Source organism: Chlamydotis macqueenii, chromosome 1, assembly GCF_036417535.1.
Source record: "Chlamydotis macqueenii isolate bChlMac1 chromosome 1, bChlMac1.mat, whole genome shotgun sequence".
Lineage (NCBI taxonomy): Eukaryota > Metazoa > Chordata > Aves > Otidiformes > Otididae > Chlamydotis > Chlamydotis macqueenii.
Genome location: NC_141556.1, coordinates 199,377,192 through 199,393,651, shown reverse-complemented (window position 1 = coordinate 199,393,651; position 16,460 = coordinate 199,377,192). Strand labels below are relative to the sequence as shown.

The 16,460-nt window shown below is 40.2% G+C and overlaps 1 protein-coding gene across 5 annotated transcripts in view; it reads left to right on the top strand.

Annotated features, from left to right (window-relative positions):
* The window catches only part of GRIA4 (glutamate ionotropic receptor AMPA type subunit 4), a 237,775-nt gene extending 221,559 nt beyond the window's left edge, over positions 1-16,216 (top strand). Inside the window, exons 14-17 of one of the 5 annotated variants that reach the window (XM_086739581.1) lie at positions 6,059-6,173; positions 8,432-8,566; positions 9,907-10,089; positions 15,078-15,198. In XM_086739581.1, the coding sequence (XP_086595707.1) occupies positions 6,059-6,173; positions 8,432-8,566; positions 9,907-10,041 (385 nt within the window). In that variant the 3' untranslated portion in view covers positions 10,042-10,089; positions 15,078-15,198. Of the gene's footprint in view, positions 1-6,058; positions 6,174-8,431; positions 8,680-9,906; positions 10,090-15,077 lie in introns of all 5 variants that reach the window. The other 4 variants (XM_086739579.1, XM_086739582.1, XM_086739580.1 and 1 more) reach the window with 4 other exon arrangements.
* The last annotated feature ends 244 nt before the right edge of the window (positions 16,217-16,460 follow it).

Here is a 16,460-nt window from a genome sequence, read left to right as displayed (position 1 = left end):
ACAGTTGCCTACATATGTTTTCTTCTGACTATTTTCTCTCCTTCTTTAGTCCTCCTGCTCTTCCATGTTGTGTCCTGGCCTGAAGGACCATCCCTTGGGCTGCTCTGCACTCACCCAAAACTGGTCTCCTAATCCTCTTCACTTTGCCTTCAACCCTTCTGCTCTACCTATTTTCCCCCGCACCGCTCTGCTCGCCAGCAGTCACAGTTTCAAAAATGGTCTCTATTTTCTCTTCCAAAGTGCTTAGGTGTATTAAACCTGAAAGCACTTACCTGGAAGTGGAGCAGACACCAACTTCTTGTAAGTTGAGAAGTGAACCATAAATCTCCCACATGGCCGCTATTATATGCTCCGCCCAAGCCTGAACTTTTGCATTATTGAGGGACAGCTGTTTATTTAGGTTTTTTTAAATGTCACAGGCAGGGGAGTCACTTCATTAAAACACCTCAATTTTCTTAGAATACAATCTTCACAACCCTGCTGTGGTTGAAAGGTGAGATAAAAGCTAGGTAGCAAACTAAGGGTTGTTTTAACTTACTTTCCCTGATTACCATCCACTGGTGCTTGGACTTACAAGGGAGGAAAAGGGGAGCAGTTCATGGTAGAGGGACAGGCAGGGCTTCACCAAGGAAAATGTCTAGAAGGCACTGAAGGAGCAAGCTTGCTGTGATGGCAAGTGACAGAAAAAGGAGTGGGGGAAAAAAATAGAAAAGAAAGGCAAGGAGTGCAGTCCATGGAGATACAGGGAGGATCTGTGACTGTAGAAGGGAGATAGGAACACATTGCCAATGGAAGTGAAAAATAGGTGATACAGGCAGTTCAGGATGCAATAGAAAATATGGTGGGCAAGGCAGTGTTAGCAAAGGATGGGGACCATGATGGAGCTCAACCTGTGGTCCTAGGACTGTATCCAGCCTGCCAGGAGCACCCATCTGACCTCAGGCCTGTTTCTTGCCACACTTTTTCCCAGGCACAGCTGATTAAGTAGGCAGTATCTGTGCATAATGACCATACATGTAGAGAAGAAGCCCAGTGCTCCTGGGAAGCCCCAGATCTATCATGTGCTTACACTGCCCATGTTCAGTAGGACCAGGCACTTCATGGAGATGTGCAGGCATTACCATGCTTGTCAAATTCTGTATGGCAGCAGCATCTGGTCTTGTTTTTTAAACTACAGCTACTCTGACTCCACAAAGAGTTAGCCGTTTATCATCGACAAAATCCATTTCCTTGTTCAGGAACAGTCTTGTATAATCTGAGCAGTTAAAGTCAGTAAGACACTTTCTATTGAATTGATGGAGCTCCAAATATTTTAATTTTATATGCTAGTTGAATAAGCAGGACACCATGCACTGTTATTGTAAACCTGACAGCTACCAACAAGTCCTGAACTAAGCTCTTAAGCATCTCTAGCTAATACTCCTATTCATTGTACGAATTTAAAAAGAATAAACCCTGAGCTTTGTTAGCAGCTCCAGTCCAAATTGCAGGGCTTCCTACTGTCATGAGCAGAATAAGAACATCCTCTTCTCCTGAAAGAAGTACAGCACCTGAGACTTGGCTGATAACCATGCTGTTCCTGCTTGAGATTCAATAGTCAGAATATGAGTCTAGACCCAGAATAACCTTTCATGATGGTACAGAGGACTACAGAAATCTGGGAGTTTCATGCGAACTCAGCAGTTCTCCAAAGGTTTGTGTTGCTCTGTAAAACAAGATTTCACCTACCTCCATTCTGTACTCTTAAAAGGTCGTCTCCAGGCTCCCCATTTATTGTTTCCTTTAAGGAACAGTCTTCCAAAGTTCAGAAAGATGGTTCAGAGAGTTGCCCTATGTGAACCATCTGTGGTTTGGTGGCCTCAGTAATTAAGTCATGTTTTAAGATAAAACTGAGGTCCCCGAGTTACTTGAGTGCTTTTGAAAGTATTACCCCAGATCTTAACTGTATGCCATCATCGTTTCATGGGATGCATGGGAAGGCATTTAAATGCAGTTTCTGCTACTCTGCTCCATTGTTTTCATACAAGTGTGAGTGGAAGGAAGCTGTGCTGATGGAGCTCTCCTCCCATCTCTGCTGGCAGCCCTCAGGAGAACACGATGGCCCTTATTTTTCATTCACCGGGTAAGACTGCCCTTATACTTAATAAATGGCTCGGCCACAACCAGGTAATGAAAATGCTCCTAAAACATACTCGTGATTGCATTTTTTAAATCGCTGTCTACCAAAATACTGTATTGGTTTCAGAATTGCTCAATATTGTAATTTAAATGCTGTAAGTGCCCATTTGTTGTCCTGAACACAACTCACTCAGAACTTCATTAATGCCATTTTAAAGCACTGCGATTTCGCTGATGTTGCTGGCACAAGATCCAGCCTGAGGTTCTTAAAACCCAGCCCTTCTAACAGCAAATGATTGATGACAGGATAGAAGGAAATGATTAAGAAGCTGAGAGGGGAGGTAGAAGGGCTGAGAACATGGTGAAAAGATAGAAAACCAGTGTCCCTGTACCCAGGTCGGGCTGTGCCACTGACCTCAACACATCAATGAAGAGCAAGGTCTCCTGTGCTGTCACACAGCAATTTTACACTGTGGCCAGATGCTTCTCCATACATAAATGATGATTTCAGTTATTTTTTTTCATATATTAACCTTATATGCATCTAGGGCAGATGGATCCTCTTTATTTGTAACAAGGGAGATTCTCAGCAGCTGTACACTGGAAAAACTACACTGATTTTCACAAACTGTGCCAGTTTACGCTAGTTGAAGATTCAGCCCAACATTAATAATTCAGGAATCACTGAACAACTTGAAAAAAAAAAAAAAACTATAGCAATTTTCCATTGTAATATTGAGTATACAAGACTGAACTTGATGGGAAATTCAATTCTAAGTGCTGGATTTATCCTCTGTGTATGACTTAAGTACATTGCTCTTGCTCATGTACAGCAGACCATACTGATTTTCAGTTCCTGCCCCATTTAATGCCAGCGGGACTATTCACCAACTGATTGTGTAAGCAGTGTAGTAACAAGTTGTAGTCTCTGAGTTTGTGACTGGCATGGTCAAAATTATGCTTATTTGGAGAGGATCTTTTCAAAGAAAGGAAAGATGCCTAGATATGCAACTTGCCTTGAAAGCCAAGGTGATTTGGGCATTCATCTCCCATGGGAGCTGCTGAAAATCTCCTACTAAACTGAAAAAAAAAAACAAACAAAACAAAGCCTGAAATACATTAAAAGTCACTACACCTGCAATCACTTACTGTGATTGCAAACAGGTATCTATGTGGCTATTCTGAAAAGCATGACCAAAAATGTGCCTTTTCCACTCTGCAGCCCCTCAGTCTGGGCTTCTCATATTGGACTGTGTATGGTGCTCATCACAGCTGGCTGACTTAAAGTGGGACAAAAATCCTGTTCTAAAAGTGTAAAATATATTTAAATTTGGTTCAGGGTGCCGAGGATTGTCTGAGGTGAGATATAAAGGACAGTTGTGGAGAGGAGAAACAAAGGCCTGGCCTCAGTCATGTCGCTGGCTGTACCTCAGTGAAAAGCAGGAATTGCCTCATCTCTGCCGGCCGTTGCCATGGTGTTCAGTTGTATATTGAGGATAGCATGGCAATTTTAAGCGTGAAATTGATTGCTTTTCCCAAAGGAAAACCTGAGAGCTTCCTTGCAGAGACAGTGCAGAAAGGATGACATTAAAAGAACTACAGCTGCAAAGAAGAAAAAATCCCTGCCTGTGCCAGGCTTTATATGTCTAAAATGTTAGTGCTTAAAAAAACAAGCAAAGGACTGGAAGGCATCTGCTTTCTGACTTGTCCCAGCTTGCTGCTGCTCTTGATAATTCTTATAGATGCATAATTATCACTTTAATCAGTTTAATCTGCAACAGCTCCGCAGGCTTCTGATTTTCCACGTGAGAACAGTACCTGGATGTCCCTTATCCTTGTCATAACCAGCCCTGTTACACTGCTGGGATTTCGGAGCACCGAACTGGGGCTCAGTGCCAATGCATGACATGTTACAGATGATGGCTATCCAGATAATGTTAATTATTTCGCACCAGTACTAGAAGCAAACAGAGGATCTTAGTGACAGGCAACTTGCCAGCGTCCCAAACTGCTACACACTCATTTCTCAGCTGTGGGACTCCCATATTCCACTATCAAACTGCACAACCTGCTGCCAGGAAGCCTGAAGACAAAATGTAAGTTTGAATATGGAAAAAGATCATGAAATAGGTGCTTTCTGTACTAGAAGCAGAGTATCCCATATGGATTAAATGTGTGGATGAAGCATTTCCTTTGCTTAAAGGGATCATTTGAGAGTACCTGGGAATCCTCTCACCCAAGTGTGGCTGTCAAAAATGGTCATTTCACTGAGGCACCAAGACTTCCTTACTAGTAAATGAGAAGAGACAAGCCTCTCGACAGCATGCTTCATCCTTTCTTAAAACTGGTGTCTAAGCCCACCTTTTGGAGGTACCTAACTTTTTCCCTTAACTACAGGGAAGCCTAGACAGGCAGCCAAGCTTGGGGCCTAACTTCTGGGTGGAAAAACTGAGGTGAGGTAAATCCCCCCCTTTATGTATATGTACAATGAGTAATCAGAACATATGAAAAGACAAGATCCCTAAAGCTAAAAGTAACATATGAGGTTCAGGAGCTGTTATTAGTATGTTAAATATACATATACAAACATGCCCCAATATATTAATACATAAGCATTTTGGGATTTCCAGTTAAACCAGTTGCAGAGTGTCACTACAAGCCCCTTTTCTCTTTCATAGTAACTATTTTGGTAGGTTCAGTTAGACTGTACTAATTAATGCTCACACTGGTTTATTTATTTCTTAAACCTAGAATTCATGAGTTAACATTTTAGCAATGTATGGATTACGGTGTATTATGAGACTCATTGTCCCATGGGAATCCACGGGCACACACAGGATCCGTTCCTATCTCGTGTGACATCACCAGAAGGCCATCTATCACATGCTGTTTCTGTTTATCTGCTCCTTCTCTCATATATATTGTATTTTCATGCACACCTGCACATAAATATATATCCATATGCTACCACATTAAGAATTTGACAGTGATTCAAAGTGGAAAATAGGTAAAATAAGTCTGTTAATCATTTCATAGTTTTTTAGGAAAAAAAACTGCTACAACTGCATGAAGTGGGGCATTACAATAATACTCTGAGATTATTCACTGAGTTTAAGTAACTTCAGTGTAAACCCATAGCGGTTCATGACTGAGGCATCAGATTATGTTTCATCTCAATATTAAATTTTATTGCATCTCTCACAGCAAATGCCACAAGAGACGATATTCCGAGTGGTAATTTATCATCAGCCTGGGACTCCTGAAAGACTTACTTGAATAAGTGAGATTTAAGGAAAAACTTTGAATTTGAAAATGACGCTGAAACAGGAAATGAAAGCAAAAGATTGACTGCCATGTTCCCCTTAGCTGAGGATGAGGGCATCGCAGCTCTCCCCCTAAGTTCTCTGCATGCAGATCTCCTGATGCCTGCAGCACTCTGCACCAAGGGCAGTCACAGGTCTGTGCCAAGTGCTTATGGGCAGCAAACTGCAGAAAGCAGCTCCATTCTCTTGCCAGGATAATTTTTGAGGGCAGTAAATGAAATAGCTATAGCCAAGTCATATTATTAGTTTGTATGCTTACAAACTAAAAATAGATTGAAAGCCAGGAACACAAATTAATGTTTCATAACTTGTATATCCGGTTGTATTATATATGCCTCTGAAGAGTATGTTGTTAATATGTCTAAGCCAATAGTTTTGGGTTCACAGTAATTGCATACTATTTATTTACAAATCTTCCCCAGCAGTATGTGCCTGTTACCTAAAGCGATGGAGCAGGTCCCGGTCGTATGTCTGTCTCTAAACCTGGGCCAACAGTACATGACATAGCACCCACTGTGGCCTCTGCTCTGTCACTTTGCAATGCGATTCTATGTAGTTTTACTTGAATAACATAAAATAACATATATAATGTTATTTATGTTATTTTCCACGTGAAGAACTCCTGTAAACCTTGCCGTTTTGAAACTCAGTGAGGCAGGCGTCTTAGACAAGCTGAAAAACAAATGGTGGTACGATAAAGGTGAATGTGGACCCAAGGACTCTGGAAGTAAGGTCAGTCTCTGCAGTTCGGGACCTACTATCGTGTTCACAAAGCAGTAAAGGGAGTAATAAACAAAATGACGTAGAAATAAGATAAGCAGCTGTAGTCACTTGCAGAACAAATCAGCTTGGCCCCGTCTTGATGGGGGTTACACTTTAATTTAAAGAAGCACTATTGCTTTTTAAAGTCTTCAGTGATATAAATCACTGTAAATCACCTAACATCGTCCTGCCTTTCCAGGGCGTTTGTTGATGCAGGTACAAGGCAGTTTTTTGGGGTTGGGGAAGGCAGGTTGGGTGAGTTGTTTTCTTCCTGCCTAGGAGGGATGCACTTTCCCCATTGACTGCTTAGGAAATGTCCGTTCACATCTTCTCCTTTCGCAGCTGACCTACCTGGGGGTTTTCTGGAGGCAGAAACTCTAGCGGGAAGGATTGCCTTTCATCACTACCCAGGGTGGCTGTGCCTAGCTCCCTCTGGGAAGGTCCCTGGCTCCTTAAGGAGCCAAGGAAGACTTAACTTGAGCTTTGAAGTGAAAGGCTTCCATAATGAATAACTTTCTACAGCTTCTAGTCTTTACCCTATCCATTCCCAAACAGTAATCCTGACAGCTCCAGGGAGTGGAGCCTTCTCTGTTTCCGTCTATGTGGGGACAAACACACAGAAGCGGGTATTTTCTGATGCCTGGGAAGCACCACAGTCAGTGCCAGCCCTGTATTTGAGGAGTCTGAAATTTCTTCACAGTGCCTGTCTACATGCCAGCCTGTGCTTGTCCAGAGCTGAAAGGAAAGTGCGACGGGCAGCGACTACTTGCTGCCTGCATGCTCTGAGAGCTACACTGCTGGAGAGTGGGTAAAATCAACCTAGGAAACAAACGTACAGCACATTTTGCTTTTTCTGGCAAGTGCTTTGGAAAAAGGAGTGAAAAGCAGTTAGGAGGACGGCAGAGTGCCTGTAAATGACAGCTGAGAAAGCCTCACCCCACCATGTGCCTTAGGTCAGGTCTATCTCAGTCCTGCATCCTCCTTGTTTCAAGCACCATGTTAGCAATTGCCACCAGAAGAACAGTCACTGCCAAGATTTCAGAGTCCTCTTAGCCAGCTAAAAACCAACAGACAAAGCAGAACCTGGCTATAAGCCGCAAACGCCTCTGTACATCCATGGGAACCATTACTGTGCTAATCTACTGATTACACTATAAATAGTGCCTCTTTAAATTAAACCTCCAAGTGTTCTGCATTCTTCATAAGTTAAAATTTCATAGAGATTACAATCAGAAGTTAAGTACTTTAGGTAAAGATTATATAGTCTGCGTAAGAATAAAGCTATATAAGTATGTTAAGGCGCACGATATAGTATATGGAAGTCAATCCTGAGAGAGTTCCTTGAGAACTGTGCTAAAAATAAACATGGATTTTGAATCAAAAAATATTATTCATAACTAAGCAGTGAAGTATAGAGAAATGTAGAATAGTTATTTACGACAGTAGATCCAAGAAGGTGATCATTTAGAAAATTGTGCATATTTAATAATTTGCTAAAGAAAGTTCTGATTATTGTCTTAATTATGAATAATGTATAAGATTTCAGAAACTGCTGTTTAGAATTTTAATATTACTGAGCCTTAGTAGTCCATGGGCATGTTCCAGAACTGTAACTATAATAAAACAGAATACAATAATCGGTAAGAGGCAAATATATCATGATGTGTATGCTACAGTGTGCACTTTCAAAGGAAGTGTTTGTTCAAAGAAATAACTTAAGCCTCACATGTTATTTTCACCTGTTACTTAAGTATCAGAAACTCAGTCTAGATCTTTTAAATTAACAGCAATGCCTAACACAAGTACAATTACTGTTTTCATAAAGATCAAGCAGAGTCTTGTCTGATGTAAATGGATTTCTGGATTTCAAAGCTTTTAAAGAGCTTTCCATAAATGCAGATTTGTATCAGTGGTAAAATGTCCCCTAAAGAGAGCTAGATGTGTCACTGCTTAATTCTCCACTCAGTGGAAGTAATGCTTTGCAGTAAGCACGCAATGACATCCTGATATGTTGTCAATATACTTACAATAATTTTTATGCTGCCCAGGTGCTTAAAATATATTTTATAGCTCCAGATAGGTCAAGTTTTGTGAGAAGTATGTAAATAACTGTCTTTTAGTTTTGGCTAAACATTAATATTTATTTCTATTTCCAATGTTTTAACTTGTAGCTTGTGCTCCCAGGGGTCTGGTTTCCAGAGTTAACTGTGTTGCTTCTGTTTCCCCAGGACAAGACGAGTGCCTTGAGTCTCAGCAACGTTGCTGGAGTCTTCTACATTCTGGTTGGAGGCTTGGGCTTGGCAATGCTGGTGGCTTTGATAGAGTTCTGTTACAAGTCCAGGGCAGAGGCGAAACGAATGAAGGTGGCAAAGAGTGCACAGACTTTTAACCCAACTTCCTCGCAGAATACCCAGAATTTAGCAACTTATAGAGAAGGTTACAACGTATATGGAACCGAAAGTATTAAAATTTAGGGGTAGGACTTAGGGCCTACTACAGTGAGTGGGTGATGCATCTTGTAACGCAGTGTTGTGACATGTCTGTCTAGTGGTGCTTGCTTCTGAACAGAGCTTTATATTTTGGAAAACTTCAGTGCAAAGTGGTTCAGTTTTTTTTGGCTGCAGATGTACAGTATACTATTCTATGTTGCTAATAGACATCTGCATTGCAAGGAACTTTTAACAGAAAAAAAATACATTTTTAACAACTCAATGTTGTCAAATCAGTTGGGAGATGACAACTATTTGAAATTGTAAAATATATATTCAGAGGGCCACTGTTCAATTATTTGATTGGCCATTCTATTTTCCTAAAGGTTTGCACGCTACTAGTGATAAATTGATGTAAGCCTTTATTATTTGATGTTGGCCCTAACTGGGACTTCATTATAATCAAGATTTAGGATAGGCAACATCGCTGAACCATAGTTAACCTAACGGAAGACAAGGCACTGTTACAAGAAGTCTAAATGTTGTTTTACCTTCTCTCCCTCCTCCCCACCCTATTCCGTCACCCTCCTTTTGATACATGTTTGATGCTAATTGTGTGGCACTTTTTCCACAATATCCTGCTTCAGGTCAACCTTTGTCCCCTGTAATAACCACAAAAAGTCACTAACCAGTGGATAGAGCTTGATTAGCATCCTCAGCTTACAATAACATGCCCCCTTATCTAGCTCAGGACTAGTGTATTTTAGATGTTCACGCAGTGATTTCTGAGACTGAACCGCTGATCTTGCCAAGCTGCGCCATGCGTAGTTCCCCTGAGTAGGCATGCAGGGATGGTTTACTAATGCACTTGTTCTCATCCATGCAGTGAGTATCTTGCCAACTAATCATTAGTTGAACCAGCTCTCTGACCTTTGGAAATGGCACGTAGCAGCAAATTGAGCTTCTAAATGTAACTTCTACATAGCTCCTAAGCTATACTGGCTGCTTTATAAGTGAAGGTGCTCGGACCCTGCCCTTTCGTGCTACCTAGAGCTCCCTTGCCCTTGCAAATAGCGAGCCACGTCTCCTCTGTTAACAAAAAGCTTGAGGTACATTTTCCTGAAATCACTGAGCCATCCCTATAGTGGAAGTAAGAAACAAAAATTTATGGAAAAGATATGAAGAATATATTTTTTTATGTTGCCACCTAGAAAAAAAATTTGGAGGAAACAACTGGAGATACAATTCTTATTTTTTATTTATTATTTATATAGCGCTGGAGTAGACGGCGCTGTACAATAGGTGAAGTGTGCCAAACACATAACAGGTCCCTGTCCCGAGGAGCTTACAGTCTAAAGGCACAGCCGGTACAATACCGAACCATACAGTACAGAGCAAACACAGAGTGAGCAGAGAATGCTGTTTGAGCATGATAGCTGGAGCGCTGCAAGGAATAGGTGGGTTCTCGGGGGGCGAGGGAGGGGGCTTGGTGTGCGCTGGCTGGGAAACTATCCCAAACATACTGTTGTTGTGTAGTTTTCTTTTGTTCCCTGTTGTACAAGAAGTCATGACCCTAGGTATATTTTAATTGTTACAGAGCTACCTAATTGCCCCATGTGAAAAAAAAAAAAAAAGTCTTAGCTGTGCAGTTTATTCACTGGTGAAAATGTGAGGCATAGAAGGTGTCAGGGGGATGCCAAGAGTATAGGCCAGTGTTCATGACTGGGAACTGGGAATCAGGGCTTCCAGATGCTAACATTAATTTCCCAGGTTCACTGTCTACTGTCAGTAATAAGGGTCTTAAAAAGAAATAATCCTGTGCGAGTAATTGTGCAAAATGAAAGTGAAAAGATCTTTTTCCTTTAAGTTCTTAAGTGATATGCCCACAAGTGAGAGTGTCCCCAGGCTGGTATAAAAGTAAAGGTCCCAGAAGACATATTCCTTATCAAGTTTACAGGGTGCAATGCATCCAAAATATAGTCTTAAAGAAAACAAAAAGCCAAAGCTTTCATCCAGATACTGACCTGACCCAAAGTGGCTTAGCATGCTAAACATGGCATGACTTGACAGTCCCTTGCGTTCCCACCCAGCTCTGTGATTCCAGTGCAACAAACACTATTATTACACTTGTAGAACTTAATTTTAGCCTTACTGGCTTTTTTTAAATAAAAGTTAGGGCTAACTGAGTTTTATTTTTTAAGGAAAGATCATAAGTATTTTTCTCTAAAGTTTGGAATTTTGTGGGACTTGTTGCAACACAGAGAGTAATTCTTATAGGAAAAAAATATATTAAAAATGTCCACATTGCATTTTATTTTATTAAAAATTCATGTTTCAGTCAGTCAAAACTTCCAATAATCTCTTAAAAACATTTTAGAGTGCAGACATGTAAAAATTCACCCCCAAAAAAAGAAATAACTAGGATTTTAAGCAAATATTTATAGACTTCTGAAATTCTTCATTCTACTTATTTGCCATAATATTTACCTGAGAAATTTCAGCATGTAAAATTCTTATGAAAATGCTTATGCTTATATGTGGAAGACTGCCAAGGTCCAGTCAGCCCCTCCTTGGCAGTGCGTCGCCACTGCAGCCACGCAGGCAGCGCGGGGTTACCTGTGTGCTGTGCTCTGTACAGGGTGCCTGTGCCATCTGTGCACATGCTCGTCACAAACCCCTGTTAGCTGGCAGCAGTGCAGAGCCTGCTGTAGCACTGGTTACACGTATTTCTGCAGACATATGTCTGTCATGCATTTGAAACCTTTGATACGTTCATTTATCCAAGGAGTAAAGGGATCGTATCGGGACTAAAACTTGCTAATATGGAAAGATACGTGGCGGTTCTAACCTGCATGAGTAACCAACATGCTGACTTTTTAAGCTAACATCAAATAGTTTTAATAGTCTATATTTTAAACTAATATTAAATAGCTAAAATAACCCACTTGACAATTAATATTCATTACCATGCTTTTTCTTTCAGTTTAATCCAGTCAAAAGTGAGTTGTCTCAGGGAAATTCACCTGCCTGTGAGGCAGCAGAAAATGAAAATGTAGGACATTCCAGGCCAGATTGGACGGGGCTCTGAGCAACTTAATCTAGTTGAAGATGTCCCTGCCCCTTGCAGGAGGGTTGGACTAGATAACATTTAAAGGTCCCTTCCAACCCAAACCATTCTATGATTCTATGACTAGTCTGTATGTGTGGACTAGTCTGTATGATAAAGGACTAGCCAGTATGTGTGGGAAAAAGACATTCAGAAGGGATGCCAGGCTATTGCATGTACTGAAGGCAGGGAAGGAAGTTTGCTTTAAGGAAGGAACAATCCCTTCCTCTTCCTCTGGGCAGCAGTTTTCCATTTTCATGTATCAGCAGTGAGCCGCTAGTACAGCAGTTGCGGTGATGCCATGAGAACAGTGTGGAGCCTAACAGTCTTCTCTTCAGCTGCTCTAGGAAAAAGCCCCGCTGAGTTCCTCGTCCCAAACCCAGAGGCTTTTGAAGAGATTGTCCCAGTATCCAGCCAGCCACCACCACTGCCTCTCCATGGCCTTCTCGGTGGGCCATGCACCAGCTTCCAGCTCATCTGCCTTCTCTTGCTCTCCCATCCCATGCTGTTGTTTATAATTAACAAAATTAATTTAAAAAACTACAAAAAGCACTTAAAAAATTACGAAATTAATTAGAAAAAAAAAGGTGAAGTGCTACAGGACGGCTCAGTAAATGTGTAATGCACTTATTTTGGCTTATATACCTCCAATTTCATATTCAAGATAGAAAAACTCATTACAAGTTCTTAATATTTGTGCCAAAGACACCTCCACGTGACCCAGGTACAAGAGAAGCCTGAACAACAGAAGAAACGAGACAGGCTAGGATATTTGTGTCGTATAGACTAAGGATATCAGTTTCCTAAATTCCCGTCTCCCAGAAGGAACAGGGCAGTCAGTGTTTTCACATGATTAATTCCACAACTAATTTAATCAAAACTAATGAGAAATTTGAAAATACATTATCACTATTAACTGCATACACTTGCCACACAGAAACTTTCACAATTTGGGTAATATTCACAGTAAATACTGAGACTTTTCCCTCTCATCCCAGCCTCTCCTGAAACTTTCTGCAGCCAGGCCATAAATCTGAAATGGTAACAGCACAGTTAAGCACAGTATTGGCCTGGCTTATTACCTGTAGTGTAGTTTAAAATAGTAAATATTAAACAGAAGCTTACCTGGTTACTTGGCTTTATGGCACCTTCCCAAGTCCAAGTCTGACCTGCTCCTCCTGGCTTTGTTAACTGTCTGGGTTGTTTCCGTGGTGTGTTGCTGAGCTGTTGTTAATCTCTGCCATCAGAAGAGAGGAGTTGTTTTCTTGCAGCTTTATCTGTTATTCTGTGGAAAGCTGCTGAGAAATTGTTTGTTATTCTCATTTGATTATTTTTTTTTGGTGGATCCCTTTTTACTGTGTTCCTGTCCTGAGTGTGTTGTCAATGGCCAGAAAGCTATGTAGACAACTACAAAACCACAGTTACGCATAACTCATATATCCCACAGAAATCCGAGTTCTCTCAGATTTCCCAGTGGCAAACCCTTAATGGCCACGAACAGAGAGCTGATCAAAGTGATGGAGACATGCTGGTACATAATGATGACTTTCTGGGAAGTTTAGTACATCTGGTGTAAGCTGTCCCTTTTCCACCCACTTTTTCTGATCTGCTTTGGACTCTCATCCCTCCCCGAAACTAAAGCACCTTTGCTTTTTCTTGCCATTGACCAGAACGTGTTCTGTGCATTTCTGCAGGCAGTTACCAGTCCTCGACCAGTCCATTTGTAGTGGGACTCTGGACATGCACTGTGTGGAGCTACACCACGTTGCATTGTGTCTGTGCTTTGCAAATGCATAGATATCTGTTTGCTGCTGGGGAGTGGTTGAGGTTTTTGGAACTGTATGGGCCCAGGTCCCCACTCCCTCATTACCTCTCTCTGTTTTTCCATGTAGCTGTTGAATTTTTTGAAGGAGCTGCTGATAGCAATGCAATATTAGACTGGTGCATTTTCACAGAAGTGCACTCAGAAGCAGTGGAAATGTTTGGGAGTTTTAAGGAATCTCCCTCATCCCTATACACAATATATAAAATTAACTTCAGCATATCAAACACCAGCTCAGGATTTCACTGCTACCTCAGAAGGAGAAACCGGGCTCAGAGGGACAAAGTTCTAAATGCAGAGATCAGTAATAAGGCAAACAAAGTGATCTTATGATGTTTGTCATCCCTTTGCTCCTATGTGAATGGACCCTCCTGCTTTCCAATTGGTATTTCAGATTGCATCCCTACACACAAATTACACAATTTGGTTGCATAGACTATAGCTTCTGGTCACTACAAATCAGATTTCCCCACTAATTAATATCTTAATGTGATATCTTTGAAATCTGTTTCAACACAGCATAGTTTGGGTGCCTGTTCCTCCAGGTGTCCTTGCTGCATTGGTTGACCTTAGACACCTCCCCTGTTTTAGTCAGCTGGAAATCATTCAGTCTAAACTAGTTATCTTGGCTTTTTCTGTCATCACATGAGAAAGCTCTTTTAGATTAGGTTACTAATTTTTGGATGACTGAAGTTAGATGGCAAAACTACAAATCTTTTTTTTTAACAAATCAAAATTTTTTACTTGAGTCAATTAGTCTCTAAGCAAGGTATTTTATTCTGATTTACCTGAAAGTGAAGATTTTAAGGTAACAAAATTTTAAACCATCCTGTGGAAAATTTAGGCCTAATGTAGAAAACTATAGCAAATTGTATTTTCTCTCAATAAACTACATTTCCTTTGAAAGTTCCCACCTTCTCTAATTGTAGGAAAGTATATATATGAAAAGAGAAATTTCTCAGATTTACTGATACTACATTTGTGCATTGTGAAAAGATGTAATAATTTCTTTATATTTGATCCATGGAATTATCACAAAAATAGTTGATACAGCTGTTTCAATTTATAAAGAATTTTCAGTAGTTATATTTTATCTTAACATTGCTAATTGAAGGTCTAAGCCTATAAACACCTGTGCATGACTTTATTCACAGATGCTAATGCTTTCAGGTTCATAAAAAGTCTTGATTCTCATTTCACTGTTTAAAAATGTAGTTTGAAGCAGTTTAGATTAAGGTATTGCCTCTTCTGTTAATTTCTTGATCAAATTTGGATTTTATATTGAAATCAATAATGATTTATTGTAATTAAATTTACCCTCAGAATTGCTAGTCTTTTTTCCCCCAGTAGACTTAAATGCTATGTATATTTATGATGATTACTATTATTATATTTAATGTTAACAAGAAAAAATGCAGATGTCTAAAATTTAGTATTTTGGTGTTTGCTGTGTCCTGGTTTGTTGAAGGACAGAAATATTGTAACACCTTCCTCTTTTCTCCTTTTTTCAAACCTAGCTTACCTTTTCTGAAGCCATAAGAAACAAAGCCAGATTATCCATCACAGGGAGTGTGGGAGAAAACGGACGCGTATTGACTCCCGACTGCCCGAAGGCCGTGCATACTGGAACTGCAATTAGACAAAGTTCAGGATTGGCTGTAATTGCATCGGACCTACCATAAAAACCAAAAAAATAATTGAGTGCCTTAATCAAACTGTGTTGGGGACTGATGGGAACACAGCACAGACTGTAACGACATGGGAGTGTCATTGATGAACTCATAATTTGGCTGAGAAAGGGAAGTACGTCCAAATGCGCCAGACATCATCAGCAACAATGTGTGCATGAGCTCAGCTCGGAAACCCAAACTCAGATTTTATATCAGGAAAATTCATAATTTAGTTTTGTTGGGGGGAGGGGGCTGGGAAGGGTATATTAACAGCAACAAATTTCACTTGAGTGGACTTAAAACTAATAAGACTTGCCAATTTAGCGCATTAAACTGTGAAGAACATGCTCAGAAAGGACAACATTTTGGTCTTTGTCTTGGCAAAGAGAGAAAAATAGCTATAGAAGTCAATGAACATGCTAACCTGTGTCTCCAGAACATCAATATATACAATGGAAGAATACTCAGCTGTTCAGCTGTAGAAATGAATCACTAAACTGTGATAAAAAAATAAGAAATATGTAAATCCTGTGAAAAAAAATAAAGAAATTATTTACATTTTCTTTGAAAAAAAGAGGAATATTGAAACATGCTTGCTTTTTAACTGATGTAAATTCAATAGATGACAACACAATTCTTTTTTCTAACCATCTTAGGGAACAATTCATTGCAATAATTGATATAAAATGCCATCACTGTAATAAAATTCAGAGACTTTTTTTTTATAAAAGTTGTTGGTCATCCTCTTGTTTGCTGTTACCTTCATTCTGTTCCATCATTCCGTGTTCCACAGATTTGCATCTGTCTAATACAAGAAACAAAATGATAAAATGTTTAGAGTACGTCATCAGTCTGCAGTGTAGAATCAAAAGAGACTACGGGTCACTCATGTTACAGATATTATTTATAATCTTGTTCTGTGTAAGAAACTGTGGTTTTTGTACCCACCAAAAAGAATAAAACAACGAACGTTCTTATAATATTGACAGAGCTTGAGTTATTTTCTGATCATTAGGGATGTCACCTGCAAAATAGAATAAGGTTGTTCGTTTCTTACCGCAGGATGCAGGACGTTGTCAGAGACAATCTGAGTCCCTGGACGTTTGTGAAGTGCTTTTAAGTCCTTAGAGAGGAGGGACTTGAGGCTCTCAAAGTACTGTCATGATTATTCGCTGGGTATTTTAGTGCTAGTGAGTAAACCCTTTCAGAGAGGCTAGGGAACCATTGAGT